This window comes from Muntiacus reevesi, chromosome 2 (assembly GCF_963930625.1).
Source record: "Muntiacus reevesi chromosome 2, mMunRee1.1, whole genome shotgun sequence".
Lineage (NCBI taxonomy): Eukaryota > Metazoa > Chordata > Mammalia > Artiodactyla > Cervidae > Muntiacus > Muntiacus reevesi.
In genome coordinates, this window is record NC_089250.1 from 179930789 (window position 1) to 179949666 (window position 18878).

The 18878-nt window shown below is 63.7% G+C and overlaps 2 protein-coding genes across 3 annotated transcripts; both read left to right on the forward strand.

Moving 5' to 3' along the window:
• Nucleotides 1–5504, forward strand: NHLRC4 (NHL repeat containing 4). The gene is made up of 3 exons (XM_065919259.1): nucleotides 1–1013; nucleotides 1436–1484; nucleotides 5432–5504. Exon 1 carries the CDS (start codon nucleotides 1–3, stop codon nucleotides 979–981), a length of 981 nt encoding a protein of 326 aa, XP_065775331.1. The 3' UTR covers nucleotides 982–1013; nucleotides 1436–1484; nucleotides 5432–5504.
• Nucleotides 1424–14599, forward strand: PIGQ (phosphatidylinositol glycan anchor biosynthesis class Q). 2 transcript variants are annotated; one of them, XM_065923923.1, is made up of 11 exons: nucleotides 1424–1484; nucleotides 5432–6130; nucleotides 7663–7794; nucleotides 7874–7994; nucleotides 9291–9417; nucleotides 9618–9771; nucleotides 9889–10000; nucleotides 10567–10647; nucleotides 11121–11235; nucleotides 12535–12596; nucleotides 13320–14599. In XM_065923923.1, exons 2-11 carry the CDS (start codon nucleotides 5442–5444, stop codon nucleotides 13470–13472), a joined length of 1746 nt encoding a protein of 581 aa, XP_065779995.1. In that variant the 5' UTR covers nucleotides 1424–1484; nucleotides 5432–5441; the 3' UTR covers nucleotides 13473–14599. The 2 variants fall into 2 exon arrangements, with proteins under 2 accessions (XP_065779995.1, XP_065779996.1); XM_065923924.1 differs by lacking the exon at nucleotides 1424–1484 and adding an exon at nucleotides 2441–2550 and having other exon boundaries at nucleotides 5441–6130; nucleotides 9239–9417.
• Nucleotides 14600–18878: the final 4279 nt, after the last annotated feature.

Consider the following 18878-nt stretch of genomic DNA (forward strand, 5'->3'; position numbering starts at 1 on the left):
ATGCTTGGCCGGGCTGGAGGACCGGCTCAGAGAGGCCGAGGCCGTGACGGCCACCCAGCGCCTGCTCCCGGGCCTCCTTCTTGGACTTCCTGGGCCTCCCCCACCAGTGCGTCAGCCACGGCCCAGGGACCGTGCCCCGCACTGCACCTTCCCGGAGTCCCTGCCTGCTGCCGGCGGCCTCGACTGCTTGGGCGGATCCCAGCGCCCGCCACGGCTACCGGGGGACCCCGGGGCCTGCACTGCTCCCCAGATGGTCTGCTCTTCCTGACGGCGGGCGCCACACCCTGCGTCCACGTGCTGGACCTCGAGGGACGCTCCGTCTGCCACCTGCCCTGCCATGTGCCAGGGGCTGGGGCCTTTGTGCCGGAAGATGTGGTGGTGACAGCCTCTGGGCTCGTGGTGGTCAGCGACCTGGTCCACGGGGCTGTTCGTGCGCTCCAGCACACCGCCCGAGCCCCTCAAGGCCGCTGGGTGACAGTGGGCTCCTTCTCTGCCCCCCGGGGGCTGGCTGTAGATGCCTTCGGCCGCCTCTCAGTGACAGACTACGTGCCCGGGGCTGTGCACAGCTTCACACTGGGCCCTGACTTGGCGCCACTGGCCCCCGCCACCCTGCTGGGCCTGGAAGGCCCCTGCTGGGTGGGCCTGGTGCCCGACGGGGGCCTGGCAGTGAGCGAGGAGTTTGGGGACGTGCAGCTGTTTGGCAGCGCCCGCCAGCGCCTGGGCTCCCTGGGGGACCTGACCGGGCACCCCTTTGGCTGCCCAGCAGGTGTGTGCACCGACGCAGCGGGCGGTGTTATTGTGGCGGACCAGCGACGGCGCCAGGTGACCCTGTTCCCCCAGGTCAGGGCGCCCATCTGCCTGGTTTCCGAGGGGCTGAGGCGACCCCTGGGTGTGGCCTGTGGACCCCAGGGCCAGCTGCTGGTGGCAGACGCAGAGGACGGCGACATCAAAGTGTACCAGTCCCACCTGGAGTTGGCCTGATACCGTGGGCTTGAACCGGAACGCCCCTCTCTGTGCGTGGCATAGCCCCCCAGACCCGGACCATGATGGGAGAAACGTTCAGGATTCTCAGGGTTCTCCTGGGCCATGGGCCTCGCCCTCCTGACCCTGCACATTTGCAGACAGTCCTCAGCCCCGTCATACCGGGCCCTGGCCTGGTCTCCTCTCCTTCTCCTGGGGAGGATTCAGATTCAGGGGGCAGCCGGAATCAGCTGCCTCCAGCCCCCAGGGCCCAGGAGGCCTGCGCTTTGGGGCCAGCAGCTGAAGCCTGGAGGTCTCTGGCGTGTTGGGCCAGCCGCCAGCACTTACCCGGACCAGCTCTCCATTCAGTGCTCCAGCCCCAGCCTCCTAATCAGAGGGAGGCAGGCAGGGTGGGTGTGGCTGGGCTGGGTTGGGCTGGGCAGGGGTGCAGCTCCTCACTGTCCCCTGTTTTCAGAGACGCCTTGGGTGCCCAGACTGCTGCAGCTTCTCTGGGCCCAGCTGAGGTAAGGGGGAAGCAGAGGACGGGCCCCCTGGATGTGCCCTGGGGTGACACACTGCTGGGTTAGCAGCCTCCATGCTCCAGGCCCACGTTGAGACTGTCTGACCTCCTGGAGCTGGACCAAACAGCTCAGGCTCATGGGTTGGGGGAGAGTCCCTGGCAGTGGTCAAGAGCAGGAGAACCTTCCTGTGAGCAGACAGGAAAACCAGGCTGGGGGTGCGGAGGAGTGGGGTTCTCTGGGCCCAGCCAGGCTCCCAGCTCCCTCAGGGGTCCTGGGGGGCAGGCCACGCCTAGTCTGGCCCTGGGTGCGGTAAGGGGGTGGTCTCAGGGTCCCTCCATGTGTCCTGGCTCCTGAGAGCGTGGGCCTGGATTAAGTGGGTCAGAGGAAGGAAGTGCAGGGAACAGGTGCTGCGTCAATGCTGACGGCTGCTGCTGAGTTAGAGGTCTTGTTCCCTGGAGAAGAGGGGGCCAGGGGCGCCCCCAACCCCCACCCCAGATGGCTTCACCCTCTGGACTGGCCCTGCAACCTCAGGGATCACTTGGCCTCTGCAGGGAGCAGAGTGCAAGGGGGCCAGCCCCAGGCTGGAGAGGCAGTTTCTCCTGGGACCCCCGGCGCCCCAGCCCCTCCGGAGCCTGGGGGGGTCCTTTAACCCCGCGGTGATGGGGCAAGGTGGGGTCTGGAGCCCTCAGAGTAGGAAACCAGGGACAGGGGAGGTCTGGCCACCGTGGTGGGGGACTGGAAGGCAGGGGTTTGGGGGACACTGTAGGTAGACCGGGGGGGACAGTAGCGCTGCGACAGGGACAAGGTCCTTGGGCACAGCGCGTGGGGAGACAAGGCCGCGGGAGGGACCGAGGCACGGCGCGGGTCGGCCGCTTGCTCCGGGACCGGAACGTTGCGTGCGCGGAACGCTCCGGCGGGGGCCAGCGGGCAGCCCGGGCGCCTGTGCGGCGGACCGTCCCGCGGCGCGGCCGCGGCGGGGCTGGGGGCCTGGAGCGCCGCAGCCCGCCTGGGCCCGCCCGACGCGGTTCCCGACCCTAGCCGGACGCCGCCGGCCCACTGCGCGGCCCCGGTGAGCACCGCGGGGGAGGCCGGCGGCCTTGGGGCGTGACCTTGGGGGCCCGCCCCGCCGGGCCGTGCGCCCAGACCCCGCCGCGGCGGCCGGGGAGCCCGGGGGCCTCCGGAGCCGACGCGGGCCTCTTACCTCTCGGAGCCCCTGCTTTCTCACCCGTAAAGTGGGGGCGCCACCGGAGGTCAGCCGGGGCGGGCCTAGGACGGGAGGCGCTGCGGCCGCGCAGCCCAGCGACGCCGGGTTCGCGGCGGGCCGCGGGGGCGCTCTGGCGGGGCGTCTGGAGCCCGGCCCTGTGGGGTGAGGGGCGGCCGGCCGGTGCCCTCTGGCCCGCCCTACCCGGTCCCGCCGTGGACCCGGCGTCAAGGGATCAAGGGGACCGGCCATCAGCGCTGTATGGTCGTCCCTGATTGCGGTACAGGCCAAAACCCAGAGCCCTGGATTCGTGTTCTTTCTTCTGAAAAGAGAGGGGGAAAGCCCTCTTTAAACACAATCCTTGTTGTTTTTAAACACAGACGTAAGGAGTACCAAGGAATTCTTGTGAGTTACCAAGGGCAGTGATCAGGAGACTCCCCAGAGGATGGTTTTAGGCAGTAAGGGGTTCTGGCCAGTCATAACTGGGCGTTTGCCTTGAATCAGTTCTGGCGGAGGACGACAGACTGCGAGCTTCACAAGGCAGATGGTTGAGTTCAGGTCCTGTGGAGAGGGGTGTCCCACAAACTGTTGCCTGACCTGGGATGGTGGGCTGAGTCACAGGGCACCTAGTGTCCTGGGTAGCAGGCAGCTTTCCCGGGCTTGTGCCCTTGTCTTTATCGCAGTCTTTAAAGATGCACACGGTGCCGAGTTGCTGCTCCGCTTTCTCCCATCTGCACCTCTGCTATCGATTGCCTGCTCTTTCATCTTTTTCTGGCTGTCTGATCTGAGCAGACTTCTTTGTGTTGGTCACTCCCAGAGGCTGAGGTGGGAGTGGGGATGGAAACTTGCTCCTAGATTTAAGAGTTCTTTCTTACTGCCCCACAGATGGGAACACCACCATCTGCCCTCTGCTGCCTTCCCCAGACATGAGGAGCTCTTCTTCCCCTTTCTTTATTTTTTTTTAGGTAAACTTTGTAGATGAAGCATAAAACACACAAAGTGCACAGATCGTATGTGTACAGCTCGATGAATTTTCTGCAAGTGAACCCACCGTGTAACCAGCTTTGCCCAGAGCATCTGCTCACTGTGAGGCCAAGTGTGTTTGTCTTCTGACAGTAGCTATGGGCGGTTTTCCTTAGCTCCTGTGAGAGGAGTCCCCAAACAGAGGACTGTGATCCTGTCATTTGGCCGACCTGGTGGTTGCAACTGGCTGGTGCTGAGAGACTTGGGCTGTGCTGGCTGCTCCCTGTTGGTGGTCAACATGCATTGGCGGGACTCTGACACACAGAATGCCTCTGTCCCTTTCATGATGCCCTTGACAGGTGTCAGGAGACAGGGCAGTCCTTGATGTCCCTGCCAGTGGCCACAGGGACTTGGCCCAGGGCTGCCTTTGGGCTCCAGGTTTCCCTGCAGACACCATGTTGCTTGCTGTTTCTGACCTCTGCAGGGAGGGGCCTTTGGGAGTCTGGCTGCTGTTGGACTCAGGGGGACCCTTTCAGTCAGAACCCACAAGTGGGAGAGGCTTCTCCCTCCAGCCCGCTCTGGGCGCCCTGGAGGGGAGGAAAGTAGCTGCCCCAGTTGCCTGGGGTTAAGTCCTGGGTGTGTGAGGCCCCCTCCAGAGCCCCCCAACCCTCAGGAAAGGGCTCCCTCAAAGTCACACCTCCTCAGCCTCACTGTCCCCCTGTTCCCGAGGGCCTGGTGAGCCCTGGCGCCTGGAGGGCCAGGCTCAGTGAGAGGCCTGTGTCCCTCCTACTCCAGGGTCTTAGCTTGGCGCCGCTGCTCTGCGCTTTGTGCTGACTGTGGGGTCGTTCTTGTCTGGGAGAGGGCCGGAGCCCCAGTGAGCCCTCACCAAGGCGAAGCTCCTGCCTGCCAGGCCCGCTCGCTCGCAGCCCCGCAGGACTCAGAAAGCAGGGCCTACTGGGGAGGTTCTTGCTACCCAGGATCACGTGAAGGCTGGGAGGGCTGGGGAGACCCACCCCCACCTCTAGAGCCTGCGGGGGTGGGGGCAGGGGGAGGTCCTGAGGGAGGTGCTCAGCTGTGACAAGAGGGTGGGGCCCCAGGGAGGGGTGGGCCCCACGCAGTTGGAGGCTGGGGCAGGGTGGATGCTGGTGGCTCCCAGCCTGAGCACTGAGGCTCCCCCGGGGGTCACTGGGGCACCAGGCATGTGCCCAGGCATCTTCTGGGGCCCCCACACCAAGGCTCACAGCTGCCAGCAGTGGTCTCACGCCTCACTTTGCTTAGCTCAGCAGTAATTTGTTTAGGTGTCCCATCTTTGTTCTTGCTAGCTTAGTAAGTAAGTCAAGCTTTGAGATGTTTAAATTACTTTAATTGTTAATGAGATTGTAGATTTTTCCCTCGTGCTGCACTTCAAAAACTGTAATCAGTTCTTTAAAAACAAAAATTGAGCCCTGTACTCAGCCCTGTGTAGGCTGTGACCCCGCCTGTTTCAGGTGCTTGTGTCTGGAGGAGGGAAGCCTGGTCCCGCCTCTGGGTGGGGGTGGTCATGGCCTGGGCCTGAGCTCACTGCAGCCCAGGGCAGAGATGGGCAGCTGGGGGCTCCCTCGCCAGCCTCCTGACCAGACCCGAAGCCAGGTCGCCCCCACCTGTGGGCCCAGTGGCCACATGGACGTGTCTGAGAGGGTCGTCTGAACCACGAGCCGTGGCCAGAGCCTGTCTCTCCGGCACTGGCAGGCACCCTGGGCCCTTGCGGGGCGGCGGCAGCTCTGAGCTGAGCCCTCTTCTCTTCCAGCGACCCCAGCATGGTTCTCAAGGCCTTCTTCCCCACGTGCTGCGCCTCGGCGGACAGCGGCCTCCTGGTGGGACGGTGGGTCCCGGAGCAGAGCAGTGCCGTGGTCCTGGCTGTGGTGCACTTTCCCTTCATCCCCGTCCAGGTCAAGGAGCTCCTGGCCCAGGTGCAGCAGGCCAGCAGGGTGGGCGTGGCCGTGCTGGGCACCTGGTGCCACCGCCGGCAGGAGCCAGAGGAGAGCCTAGGCCACTTCCTGGAGGGCCTGGGCACCCTCTTCTCCCACGAACCCTGGCTGCAGCTGTGTCGGGAGAGGGGCAGCAAGTCCTGGAGCTGCAAGGCCACCCGCCGGCAGGGGCCCGCCCCCCTTGCCCCTGCCTGCGAGGACCAGGTCATGCTCATCTTCTACGACCAGCGCAAGGTGCTGCTGTCGCAGCTGCACCCGCCCGCAGCCCTGCCCGAGCGTCAGGCTGGGGACGCCACGGCCAGCGCGGGCGGCCTGGCTGCCGTCTTTGACACAGTGGCACGGAGTGACGTGCTCTTCCAAAGTGACCGGTTCGATGAGGGCCCCGTGCGGCTGACGCACTGGCAGTCGGAGGGCATGGAGGCCAGCATCCTCGTGGAGCTGGCCAAGCGCGCGGCGGGGCCCGTCTGCCTGCTGCTAGCCTGTCTGCTGTCACTGGTCTCCGCTGCCAGCGCCTGTCGGTAGGTGCCCCCGGGGCGGGGCAGGTGGGTTGGGCTCACAGGCCAGACGGGCCCTTCTGAGGCCCACGCTGCCCCTGCACCCCAGCTCTCGTCCTGTGCCCTGTCCCCGCTGGGGGCTGCTCTCCTGGTGCCTCTTGCTCAGGGTAAAGCCAGGCTTCCCGGCAGCCTCCGTGGTTGCCTGGGACCTGCTGGGTAGGGGATGTGGTGACCCTCAGACAGCTCAGGCCCCGACAGGGAACTTAGGTGATAGGAGATCCAGGGTGTTCTGCACAGGGCCCCCTGTTGGTCCCCCGGCACTTGCCCACCCCCTTCCCTGGCGCTACAAGAGTGGCCGCCCCGGGAGGCTGTGGGCAGTAGCCCCTTGCTGTCCGCTGGGGGCTGGTCTCAGGGTTCACCAGAGTACTTCTGGCTGCGGGCCCTCTCCCTGTGAGAAGCCCCCCAGAGGCACCGCTGGGTGCGGAACAGCCGTGCTACACCCCAGATTGAGTGGTTTGGCCTCAGGTCCGGGGACGGGCCTCACCGACTCCCCAGGGGCTCTGGGGGAATGTGGCCCTGTCCCCACAGAGAGACCTCAGCAGCTGTGTATGGGCAGCACCTTAGGTTATGGGGACTGCTAGTGTCTTGACCTGTGGGGTGGGTTCCATAACTTCATGACTCCTTGAAATAAGTCACATGAAAGTGTCTGGGCTTGCCTGGCGGCACTTTTGGAAAGAGAAGTTCCTTTGCTTTTGTTGGCTTTCAAAGAACGCAAGAACGGCTGCGAGTTGCCGTGAGTTGCTCGCGTGCCCCTAGTCCCGAAGCCCCAGAGGCAGGTGCTAGTCCTTGGTGGCCGTCAGGAGCCCCAGGACATCAGTGTGAGGCATGGCTGTGGCTGCAGGAGCGAAGCCCTGGGGTGCTGCCCAGGGCTGGCCTTGGCCTTGGGGAGACCCTGCCCATCGCCTGCCTTCCACTGGGTGGAACAGGGGTGTGCTGACCGCATTTCTCTTTGGGAGTTGGGTCAAAGTCTAAACCTGCAGGGTCAAGGCCTCCTTCCCCCCCGGGAGCCTGCGTGTGCTCGTTTGGCGGCCCTGCACTTGGCAGACGCCCTGTTGGCCCCTCTGGCCAACAGCAGGACTCTGGGTTGCCCCGGAGTCAGGTGCTGAGTTGCCATTGGAAGCTTTGTTCACCTTTGCTTGAGAACACGTCTGCAGGTCTGTGAAGCGTCTGGTGCTTCCTTTGCCATGTGAGGGGTCAGTTTTGCTGGGCTTGACAATTGACACGGTCATTTGTCTGGCAGGTGCTCAGCTTCAGTGCCTGGAGTCAGCACCTCGTGTTCCCAGTTGACAGTCACGAGCGACTGCCACCCCCCACTGGGCTGCCCACCGGGGACCTCTCCCATGTCTGCAGCCCACGGAGTTCAGCAGTGTGACCATGGGTGTTTGGGGCCACCAGGACCTTTTCTCTGCACATCTAGGGGTAGTGGCTGTGGCCTCAGCGGCCCCAGCACAGGGAAACCAGAGGCCCTGAAGGCCCACCGCCTCCGTCCCTCACAGGGTGTTCCGGCTGTGGCCGCTGTCCTTCATCTGGAGCAAGCTGTCCACCTGCGAGCAGCTCAGGCACCGGCTGGACCAGCTTACGCTTGTCGTTAGCGCCCACAGGGCTGAGGGCCCCGCCCAGCTGATGAGGTGCGGGCACCACGGGCCCCCCGCCCCCACTGACCCCCGCATCCACCCACACGCTCACGCCCGCTGAACCCGCTTCCAGGAAGGCCAACGCGCTGGTCTCCGTGCTGCTCGACATGGCCCTGGGCCTCCTGCTGCTGTCCTGGCTGCACAGGAAGGACCGCTTCGCGCAGCTGGCCGAGGCGCTCGTCCCCGTGGCTGACGTGAGTCGGTGGGAGGGCCCCAGCTGCTCTCCAGCACCTGGTTCCCGGGGGCAGGGGGGGCACTTCCTGGGACAGCTCACTGCAGGCCTGTGTCCCGTGGGACCTGTAGCTGGGCCGCCCTGCCGTCCTGACGGTGCCATCTGCAGCCCCTGTCCGGACTTTGCATGGGCGCCACCTGCCTGCCAGGCTCAGGCCCCGGCGCCCCGTGGCCCCACTGCACAGTCGTTTCTGCTCTCCTGGCCATCAGCCTGGGCCTCTGCATGGTCAGCGGATCAGTGTCACAGAGACCCTGTGCCTCCAGGCTGCTCTCTGTGGCGCGCTCAGCCTCCCGCCTGCCCCACCCCGCGCCAGGTCTGCGGCTCCTGCACTGAGGGCCACAGGCCCCGGCCTCCTCCTGACCACAGCTGCCCACCCGCTGTCCATCCACACCGGCTCTGAGCCCTCCTCCTCTCTGCCGTCTCTGCACTTTTATCGGGAGCTTGTCTTTTTGCCTAGGGCAGCCCCCAGCACCCCTCCCCACCCCTCCCCACCCCTCCCCACCCACGCCCTCTTGGCCTGGCTGCAAGCCACTCAGATCTGGCTGCAGTGTCCTTATGGGCTCAGCCACTCCTGCTATTGTTAGTGTCCAGTCACAGGTGGGCACTGGGCCTGCTGGTGGCCAGGAGCCCCCAGGCGAGTCCCATAGCTTCTAAGGGAGGCCTGGCCCGAGAGGGAGGAGGGGGGCCTGGGGGCTAGGGAGGGGGCTCGGCCACTCTGCCCGTTTCATCCGCGCTCTGCCTTTTGGCCAGTTTTGTCCTAGGCCTCTTTTCTGCAGAATTGCTCAGAAATATAAATATTTAATTTAAAAATGAAAGCCTCTTCCTGCTGTCAAGCTCTTACCCTTTAAATATTAAATAAGCTCTATTTATAAAGAACACTCTGTTCTCTTCTCACTGCCCCAGACGTGGCAGAGGCCATCACCCAGGGCTGGGAGAGGCCTGCGTGGAGGTGGGAGGGGCTGGCTGACGGGGCAGGGACAGGGCACCCGTGGCCCCCCCATGGGTTCCAAGGCCCAGGCCTGAGGGCCCGCCCGCCCCGCTGGCACTGCTCTCCTCCTGGGGCGGCCGGGACGGGGTTCGGCTTACTGGCTCCTTGTGAGGCCCCGTGCTGGACCCTCACCCCTCATCATTCTTCTCCCTGTGGGACCCTCCAGCCGCTCTGCCCCCGCCTGGCTCGTGGGCCCTTGATGGGCTTGACCCCCTCAGTCTCATGTAGGGTTCCCAGACGGGTCACCGGGTGACACCCCAGTCTTTGCAGCGTGTGGCCGAGGAGCTCCAGCATCTGCTGCAGTGGTTGATGGGTGCGCCTGCTGGGCTCAAGATGAACCGGGCGCTGGACCAGGTGCTGGGCCGCTTCTTTCTGTACCACATCCACCTCTGGATCAGTGAGTGCCTGCCAGCCCCGTGGTGCGTGTCCTGGGGACAGAGGCCCAGCCGAGCGGGCAGTGGGGGCCCTTGGCCTCTGCTTCCTGTTGGCCCAGCACCCCGTGTTTGGAGCCGGGCCATGCCTCAGGCCGCCGTCTTCAGGGAGGACTGGGGGCTGCAGGACCCCGGGTGCCCCTCAAAGCTGACCCCGTCCCACCAGGCTACATCCACCTCATGTCCCCGTTCATCGAGCACATCCTGTGGCACTTGGGTCTCTCGGCCTGCCTGGGCCTGACGGTCGCCCTGTCCATCCTGTCGGACATCATTTCCCTTCTCACCTTCCACATCTACTGCTTCTACGTCTACGGCGCCAGGTGGGTGTACGCCCCACCCCGCAGGCTGTCGTGTGCAGCCCTGGGCCCTGGGCACAGACAGACTCCCAGGCCGGGCGGGCGTGGAGCGGCCCCCACCCTGACGGCTGTGGTCTGCAGGCTCTACTGCCTGAAGATCCACGGCCTGTCCTCGCTGTGGCGCCTGTTCCGAGGGAAGAAGTGGAACGTTCTGCGCCAGCGCGTGGACTCCTGCTCCTACGACCTGGACCAGGTACCAGCTCTGTCCAGCCGGCCTCGGCCTGCACTGGCACATGCAGCGGCTCAGGCATCAAGAGGGGCAGCCTCGCTCCTGCTCTGCAGGCCCCAGGGGTGCAGGGAGCTGCAAGGGGCAGGGTGTACGCGGGGCCACGATGGGGCAGAACTCGCCGCAGGCAGGGACAGACCCTGCTCCGGGAGGCTGCAGGGCAGCAGGTGCTGGAGGTGCATGCACACAGGGCCTGGCTCGCGCTGTTAGCTTGTCCACACCTGCTATGGGGACCCTGAGTGCTGCCCTCCAGGGTATTCTTTCCTGCCTAATTTTCACCCCCGCTCCTGTCTAGTGTATGGGCTGCACACCTCTTAACTGGTCCTGTCTCTACTCGCTCTCTGCCCTTGTTTCAGCAGGTCTGGAGGGCAAGTGTCCCTCCCAGGACTGGGGAGGGCTGTCCCGAGTGGCGTCAGGCAGCTGGTGGGTGCTCCATCTCTGCACGGGCGGAGGGGCTGTGGTCAGTGCAGGCAGGGGCACCCCCAGCGTGGGGCTCTTACTGCCGCTGATGCTGGCGTCCTTTCTCCTTGTAGCTGTTCATCGGGACCTTGCTCTTCACCATCCTGATTTTTCTGCTGCCCACCACGGCCCTGTACTACCTGGTGTTCACCCTGGTGAGCCAAGCACCACGTCTAGGGGCCTGGCCCACAGTGCTCGTAGTTAACTGCCGGCTCTGCCTGCCAGCGGGCAGCTGTGGGCAGACCACCCACCCATGCTGGCCACAACAGAGGGTGGCTATTCGGGACTCCGTGTACTGGACCCTGGAGCGGGCAGGGGTTCACCCTGGGGGGGTACCACCCTCTACTGCCCCAGGACATGCCGCTGGATGCATGGAGGGCAGGGGTCTCCGTGGTGCAGGGCGGGCAGAGTGTGGCCAGCAGGAGGGGTGTGGTACCCGGGTGGCCGGGCCGAGGGGCCAGTGGCGTGTGTCCCTGGGTTGGAGTGCCCTATCTTCTGACCGAATGGGAGGGGGTTTCCTGCCCGCCCCCCCACCCCGGGACCTGTCAGGCCACTTGGCTCGGGCCTGTACAGCGTGGCTCTGGCCACAGTCCCAGGCCCAAGGCCCTGAGCGCCGTCTGTGCTGCAGCTCCGGCTCCTGGTGGTCACCGTGCAGGGCTTGGTCCATCTGCTCGTGGACCTCATCAACTCGCTGCCGCTGTACTCGCTCGGCCTCCGGCTGTGCCGGCCCTACAGGCTCGCGGGTAGGTCTGCATGCTGGCTAGGGGGCATGCCCAGGGGCCCTGAAAGCCGCGGTGTGTGCGGCGGGCGGGCAGGGAGCACAGGGCCCTGGTTCCGGGGGTGAGCTGCAAGGGGAGCCCCGCCTTCAGGTTCGGAGGCTGCAGGCTTAGCTCTCCTGTCTCCTGAGCCTTTCCTGTGATGAGTGTGCAGTTTGCTCGGAAGCGTGTCTGCAGTGTAGTGTGGGCAGCGCCTGTATGGTTCAGAAGAGAGACGTGTTCCCTGTGGCTGTGAGGGTGTGTGCCTGCTGGTGCCCCTCCACTGGGAGCTGGCCCCCCAGAAGACTGCTACCTGCCGGGACCACGCTGGCCAGCCCAGCTGCCCCCGCTGGCCCCCCTGCAGGCAGAGGCCCCTGTTTGCATGCTGACACCAGCCACAGGTTGGCCAGATGCCCCTGACAGGAGGCTGTCCCCACTGCAGGCCTAGGGAGGCCTGACCCGACTGGTCAGAGTTGTGGTCCAGCCCACCCAGTGCAGGGTCTTTGAACAGTCGGGGAACCTGGGGGTTCCTGGAGTGGCCCCCAGGTGACCAGTGTGCCCAGGAGGCCCTGGGCTGGTTTGCAGCCAGCAGCTCAGCCCACCCCAGAGCTCGTGGCGGCTGCTCACAGCCAGTTTGGAGTCAGGAGACACGAATGTGTGTGTTTGTGGTCTTTGGGCCTTGAGTCTGCCCACCAGACAGCTTCAAACCCTCTTTCCAAGAGCTTCCTCCGCTGACCCCCAGGTGGCCCAGGCTCCCCCAGCCTCACCACACCTCAGCCCCCGGACCCAGCACGTCCCTGGCCCCGCCCGTGCTCAGCCCGGCATGGTCCTTTTAACTTCACAGGAAAGACTGCATATGCCGCCTCTTCTCTCCACTGTGTTGCCTTGGGGCCTCTTCATCAATTGATAATTAGCTCCTGTTTCTCCTTTTAAGAACCTTCCACCTTGGGGATCCCCAGGCGTGGGAGCCCACACTGCAGGCCAGAGTGTGGTGGGTCCCCGAGTCAGCCATGCTGGAAGGCGCTGAGATGAGCAGGGTGCCCACCGCCCAGCGGGTGCCTTGTCCACTCTCGGGAACCCCGGTCCTGCTCACAGAGTAGCACAGCCTGCTGGCTCTTCCCTGCCTGCAGACCCGGGGCTTTGGTCTCTGTGCGGTTCTGCCGGAGCTCTGGTGAGGGGCGGATGGTGGACGGGACTGGAGAGGCGGCTGCTGCCCACAGCCGGCAGCCCTCCAAGGGGCGCAGTGCGGGGACTGCCCTCCCTCACCAGGCCTCGTTCTCCTTGCAGCCGGTGTGAAGTTCCGGGTCCTGGAGCACGAGGCTGGCCGGCCCCTGCGCCTCCTGATGCAGGTAAGGCCTCCCCGCGGCCCTCGCATTGCTGCCTGTGGACAGGCGCCCCGCCCACCGTGAGGCCCCTGTCCGGGGCATGTTCTCTACCCCCCCTGGTAGGGGGCCTCAGGGGCCCTGGGGAGACTCTCCTGCCCTCAAGGCCTTTGGGCGCCGTGACCCCCTCTCTGCCTGGGCCCTCCCCCAGTGTGGAATCTCTGTGGTGTGCCAGACACCCTGGGGCACCCAGGCTCCAGCCTACTGGGCCCTGCATCCCTGTCTCCTGCCCTGGGCCAGGGCTCCATCTCCAGGCAAAGTAGCAGAGACTTGGCACAGGCCGGCCCTGTTGGGTCAGGGCCTGTCCTGCTGGGGCCGTGGACCAGTTGCCGGAGGTGCAGAAGGCCCTGTTGACTGCAGGCAGCCAGGCTGGCCTGAGAGGAGAGTTCAGAGGCTCAGGAGCCTGTGTGGTTTTCTGGGGAGGCTCCTACGAATCAAGTGAGTCCTGGAGTGGGAAGTCAGCCCCCGCAGCCGGGCCAGAGCAGAGCACTGCTGACTGAGGCCCAGGCCTGCCTCCCGAGCTGCCCCCTCTGACCCACGTGCCCTGGCGAGGCTGTGTCTAGCTTGGAGCTGGCCCTGCCCTGCGGTTGTCCAGTTCAGGGACCCCCAGGACAGCCTGCGAGGCCTGGAGAGGAAGTCCCAGGGGGTTGGGGGCCACGTCCTGGCTGATCACTGCCCTTGTGCTTCCAGATAAACCCCCTGCCCTTCAGCCACGTGGTGCGCACCTACCGCCTCCCCAGCTGTGGCTGCCATCCCAAGCACTCCTGGGGCTCCCTGTGCCGCAAGCTGTTCTTCGGGGAGCTCATCTACCCCTGGAGGCAGAGAGGGGACAAGCAGGACTGAGGGCCCGGCCCCCGGCCCGCCTCGTACCGCCACTTGCCAGTTGTCAGGGCGGCACACACCTCTTGCTGCCCCTGGTTGTCAGGGCCTCTGCGGGCCCCGCCTGTCGCATCTCCGCCCAACTCTAGTCCTGGGGGTGGTGAGCAGGGGGATGCACGCCGTCAGCCAGGCCAGTGCCCAGCTTCAGCACCATCACCTCCGCCTCAGGGCCCCCTGCTGACCTGTTGTGACGGCATAGTTCACCTGGTCCCACTGACCCCTGGGCCTGCCCTAGACCCGGACGGGTGTGCAGAGCCCTGCCTCTGCTGGCTTTGCCCGTTCCCAGTAGTATGGGCCGGCAGGTCCTGGCTGCTCCCCCGCACCCCGCCCTGTCATGGGTGCACTCAAGTAACCTCAAGACTGGCCCCCAAGCGTCTCCTTCCCTGGGGGCTGCCCCCTGGGGTCCCCAGTGCCTTCCAACTTGTCTCAGTGGGGCAGCAGCCAGCCAGTCTGGGGGTCCAAGCCACCGCCGACCCCCAGCCTGGTCCAGCGGTTCCAGGAAGCTGGGCAGCAGCGCCCCTGGCACCGAGTCACACTGGGCTTCCTATCGACGCTTCTGGGGAGACTGCTCTGCAGCAGGAGCTGCCCACAGCCCTCTGGGTGTCTCTCTGTGAAGCCAGGCCACAGGGGGTGCCCCAGCTGGCAGCAGGGACCCGCCCACCTGGCTGCCCGCTCCCACCCTGCTCCCTGCAGGAACAGGCTTGTTAGCCATATCTTCCATCCTGTCACTGGCCTCTGGCGGGGGCAGGCAGCCCCCAGGCAGGGGTCCCAGCACTGGTCTGGACCTGCCTGGCAGCCACAGGCAGGATCTGGGTGTGGGTGTGAGCCCAGAGTCCCGGGGGCGGGGTGCCTCAAGAGGCAGTGGCATCATGTACAACATGTCATCGTGAAGGTGGAGACATGCGTGCAGCAGGCAGTGGGGCTGTGCCCCCGTCCACCCACTCAGGACTGGCCACCTGACACCCACGCTCCCCAGCTGGGGGCTACAGTGGGGAGGCCTGGGCGCGTCCCCCACAGCCCAGGGTCAGGCGGGTAGGTCCTGGCTCTGTCTTTTCTGCTGGGACAATAAAGCCTCTGATGTATTTGGAGTATGCCACTGTGCCTTCATCAGCACTTGAGCGATGGGTCTGGGGAGGTGCCCCTTCTCCTGGGGCGGGGGTCCCCACTGTCTGTCCTAAGATGACGACCAAGCTGGGGGGGAGTGGGCACTCCGCGGGCCTCTGCAGATCTGGGGGCTGGGTGTGTAGCCCCTTGAAGATGTTCTGGCATGGATGGATGGACCCAGGGCCACTTGCTTTCTAGTTTGGGCCTTGCCCTGGCGTGAGGGGCTCCCAGATCAGGACACGGGCCCCAGAGTGCAGACCTTTGGGTGAGTGAGTGAGCTCTGATAAGCATGTTGTTGTTTGAGACCTGGGACTCCGTACACGGAAGGGGTACTTCCTGATGGACTCTTCCGTTCTGCAGCCTCCAGTGCCCACGGGTGGCTGCCCTGAGCCTGCTATCCGGGCTGTGGAGGAAATGGTAGAAGCCTGAAGAGGCCACTTGGCAATTGCCAGGCCAGCCTCTCCACCGGGGTCAGCAGAGGATCTACATGGGGCCTGGTGGGCAGCCCACGTTCTGCTGAGAAGGGTCTCCACCTTCAGATGCTGAGACTCAGAAACAGCACCTGGGGCCTACCTCACCTCCTGCTGAATTCTCCCCTGCTCTGCTCAGCCCGCTGGGCAGTGGTAGTCACGTTCCTGGCCTTGTCAGGCAGCTGTCACTCATTTTGGTTGCAGGACTGCCTGCTAGTCTCCCAAGGGCCAGGCCTGGCCCCAGAACCGGCAGAGGGAACACTGGCCACTGGCAGCCACCGAGACACGCCACCTGCACGTCCCAGCTGCTCCCATACTGTCTGGACCTGTATGACTTTAATCAGTGGCCCCCACCCCAACCCAGGGCTCTGACCGCTCCTACCATGCTGACCTGGTAGGGCTTTGTGCTACATACAACTCAGGCTCCCCTGCTGCTGCTGCTGCTGCTAAGTCACGTCAGTCGTGTCCAACTCTGCGACCCCATAGACGGCAGCCCACCAGGCTCCTCCATCCCTGGGATTGTCCAGGCAAGAACACTGGAGTGGGTTGCCATTTCCTTCTCCAGTGCATGAAAGTGAAAAGTGAAAGTAAAGTCACTCCAGTTGTGTCCAACTTTCTGCAATCCCATGGACTGTAGCCCACCAGGCTCCTCCGTCCATGGGATTCTCCAGGCAAGAGTACTGGAGTGGGTTGCCATTGCCTTCTCCGCAGGCTGCCCTGAGAAATGGACAATTCCCCTTTCATCTGGGGCCGCTACCTCCCTGACAGGTCTTCATGGCTGCCAACAGAGGAGGGCCCGGTACTCCTCTGGTGCAGACGGGCTCAGAGAGGGACGGCCAGCTGCTGAAGCAGGCGGCCTGAGCCCCACTGTGTGCTCCTGGTGTGACCTCACCGGGAGACAGCCGGCACGCCACTTCGCGCCCTTCACCAGATCCCCGTGGCTACTGGCTTGCTGTGGCCGCTTTGTTGAGCTCATACTCTGATCATCAGTTGCCCCTAACTGTGCCCTGAAAGGCCCAGTGTGCCTCCTATCTTGTGGGGCCAAGGCCTGATCTATGCACCCAGGGCACGGTGAGGGAAAGGGTGACTTAGGGGCGGGGCCACCTCGTCCCCCGCTCCCTCTGCCCCCAAACGCCCCCAGCCCCGCTCTGCCTGTCCTAGCACTGGGGTCCTTAAGATCCCACCAGTCACTTGGTAGCCTGTCCCTACGTGGGGTTCGTCTGATGATTCTGGGGTTCAGCTCCTGTGTTCTTGATGGGAACAGGCAAGTGCCATTGTGACCTCAGGCATCGCCTTGGGAGGAACACCGTGTTTGCCCATCCCTGTGATGTCAGCCGGACACACCAGGGCCGCCTCTGCAAGCTGCTGTCCCGTCCATGTGACAGTGATCAGTACAGAGACAGCGGCTCCCTGTCCTGCCCCTCCTCCTGCTGTGGCCCACTGCTTGCAGTGTCCCCCGCTCGTTCTTGCTGGACGTGCACATGCTCCAGTGCCCTCCACCTATGGCACCTCAGTGGGGCCTCTCTTGGCAGCAGGCCCGGGCCCGGGGTTGGGGGTTGAGTAACCAGCGGGCCAGTTACTCAATCACTTGTGTGAGTCACCCCATTGGGTAGACCCCAGGCCCTACTCAGTGGGGAAGGGGAGACGCCCCAGACCACTTCTTTGTTCCCCTCTCTGGACAGAGGCTGGGTCTGGAGGCCTGGCCCCCATCCTGGCCCCAGCCAGTGGATGGGGGAACTGCAGGGGTCACCATCAGGCTCTTCCACCAGAGGGGCCCAGAGTGACCCTCAACCACCCAGCATCTGGGCGCCTTGCAGGGCTGACCCAGGACTTGTGAGCGAAGGGCTATTCTGGGCTGCTGTGTCCTTGGTCTCAGGCTCCTCAAAGGTCATCCCTGCAGAAAGGCATGAGTTACGTGGAGGCCAGCTCCTCCACAGGGCCTCCTGGGGTCAGGGAAGGGCAACCGTCCGCCATCCCTCCCTCGTCTGGGCCCCCCCACCCCCAGGCTCCAGACCCTGTGGGTTCTTGCCAAGCCTTTCTGCCCTGAGGCCGGGAGGTCAGAGGCCAGAGAGGACAGTGGCACGGGAACGCAGGACTGGAGGCACTGGAAGGCCGCTGCGTCTTTCTCCCAGGACTGGACTCCGTGGACAGGTCTTGGGTGGCTGCGCCTGTGGCACAGGCTGGGCTGGTAAGGACCCAGTGGCCTCGCTCCACCCTGGGTAATGGAGAACCAGGGAGCGGGGGCCCCCAGTCCTGAGGTACAAAGGGTGGTTTGACTTAAAATTCTCTTCAAAGTGGGATAACAGTTTCTCACCCACCATCCCTTCCAAGCAGCCTCAGACTCCGAGAAAGAAATGTCACCACCAGTGAGGAGTTACTTCCGAGCAGGGAGAAGGCAAGGCCAGGCAGAGGTGGGCTCCAAGGTTGGTGCAGTGACCTCTGCAGGAGAGGTTTGGCTTGGCTGTGGCTCCCCAGCTCTGCCGGCTGAGGACTAACGAGACTCCACCCACTGGTTGGCATTTCTGCAAACGCTGTGTTGTGGGAGGATGTGCCCTGTCTTGGCATGCTGGCGGCCCTGTCTGCCATGGGCCAGCATCCAGGCTGTGGCCGCTCTGTGGATTATGAATGAACCAGGTGGCCCTGTCCACCCCGCTGCCCATGAGTGCCCCAGAGCCAGGAGGGTACCAAGAGCCTCTCCCTGCAGGCAGGTGAGAAAGGGCCCAGTGCTCACTAGGTGCTGTGCACCCAAAAGAGCGACCAGGCCTCCTTATGAGGCCTCCCCAGGCGCCCCACCAAAGTGAAATAGCAGAGTCCACGTGGCTCACTGCTCACTGCAGGTTATCTGTGGCTTGGGGGGGGGGGTGGTCACTCAGTCGTGCCCCTGCCACGCAGAGGTCTGCTCCCTGTGAAGACCACCTACTGCTGGAGAATGGTCCAGGCTCGGTGACCTGCTAGGAAGAGTTCCTGGTGCCCTCTTGCTCGCCTCCTGGACATGTGGCAGTCGAGCTGTCCTCAGGGCCTAGTTGCTGTGCTGACGTGCTTGTCCCCTCTGCATGCAGTCTTTTTAAGGAGCTCCAACACACGTGGCCTCTGCCAGCTCGGGTCCTTTTCATTGACTTATTGTTTTCAATGTCTTTATTAAGGCATACTTTACATATTACAAAATTCACCCATTTCAAATGTACAGTTCTTGAGTTTTACAAAATATTTGTTATTTGGCCGCGCTGGATCTTAGCTGCAGCATGTGGGACCTAGTTCCCTGACCAGGGATCGAACCCAGGCCCTCTGCATTGCAGCACAGAGTCCTTGTCACTGGACCACCAGGGAAGTCCCTACAGTCACTGGATTTTTAATAGCTTTACCAAGTAATATAACCATCACCACTGTTAGAACGTTTTCATTATCCCAAAGAGACGTTGTGCCCAGTAAGCAGGCACTCACCATTTCCCCTCCCCCAGGTCCCGGCAACCACTGATTACTTTCTGTGAACTTGCCTATTCTGGATGTTTCATATAAATATAGCAGGCATCAGCACTTTACTCCTTTTAACGAATGAAAATCTGTTGTGTGGTTACGCCACATCTTGTTTATCCGTTGATTTGCTGATAGATGTTTGTTTACACCTTTTGGTTACTGTGAGTAATGCTGCTGTGAACATTCATACGCTATTTTCGTATAAAAGTATGTTTTCATTTCTCTAGGAGAGGAATTGCTGCATTGTACATTTATGCTGGACTTGAAAAATTTTTTGTTTATCTATTTTTGGCTGTGCTGGGTCTTTGTTGCTGTGCAGGCT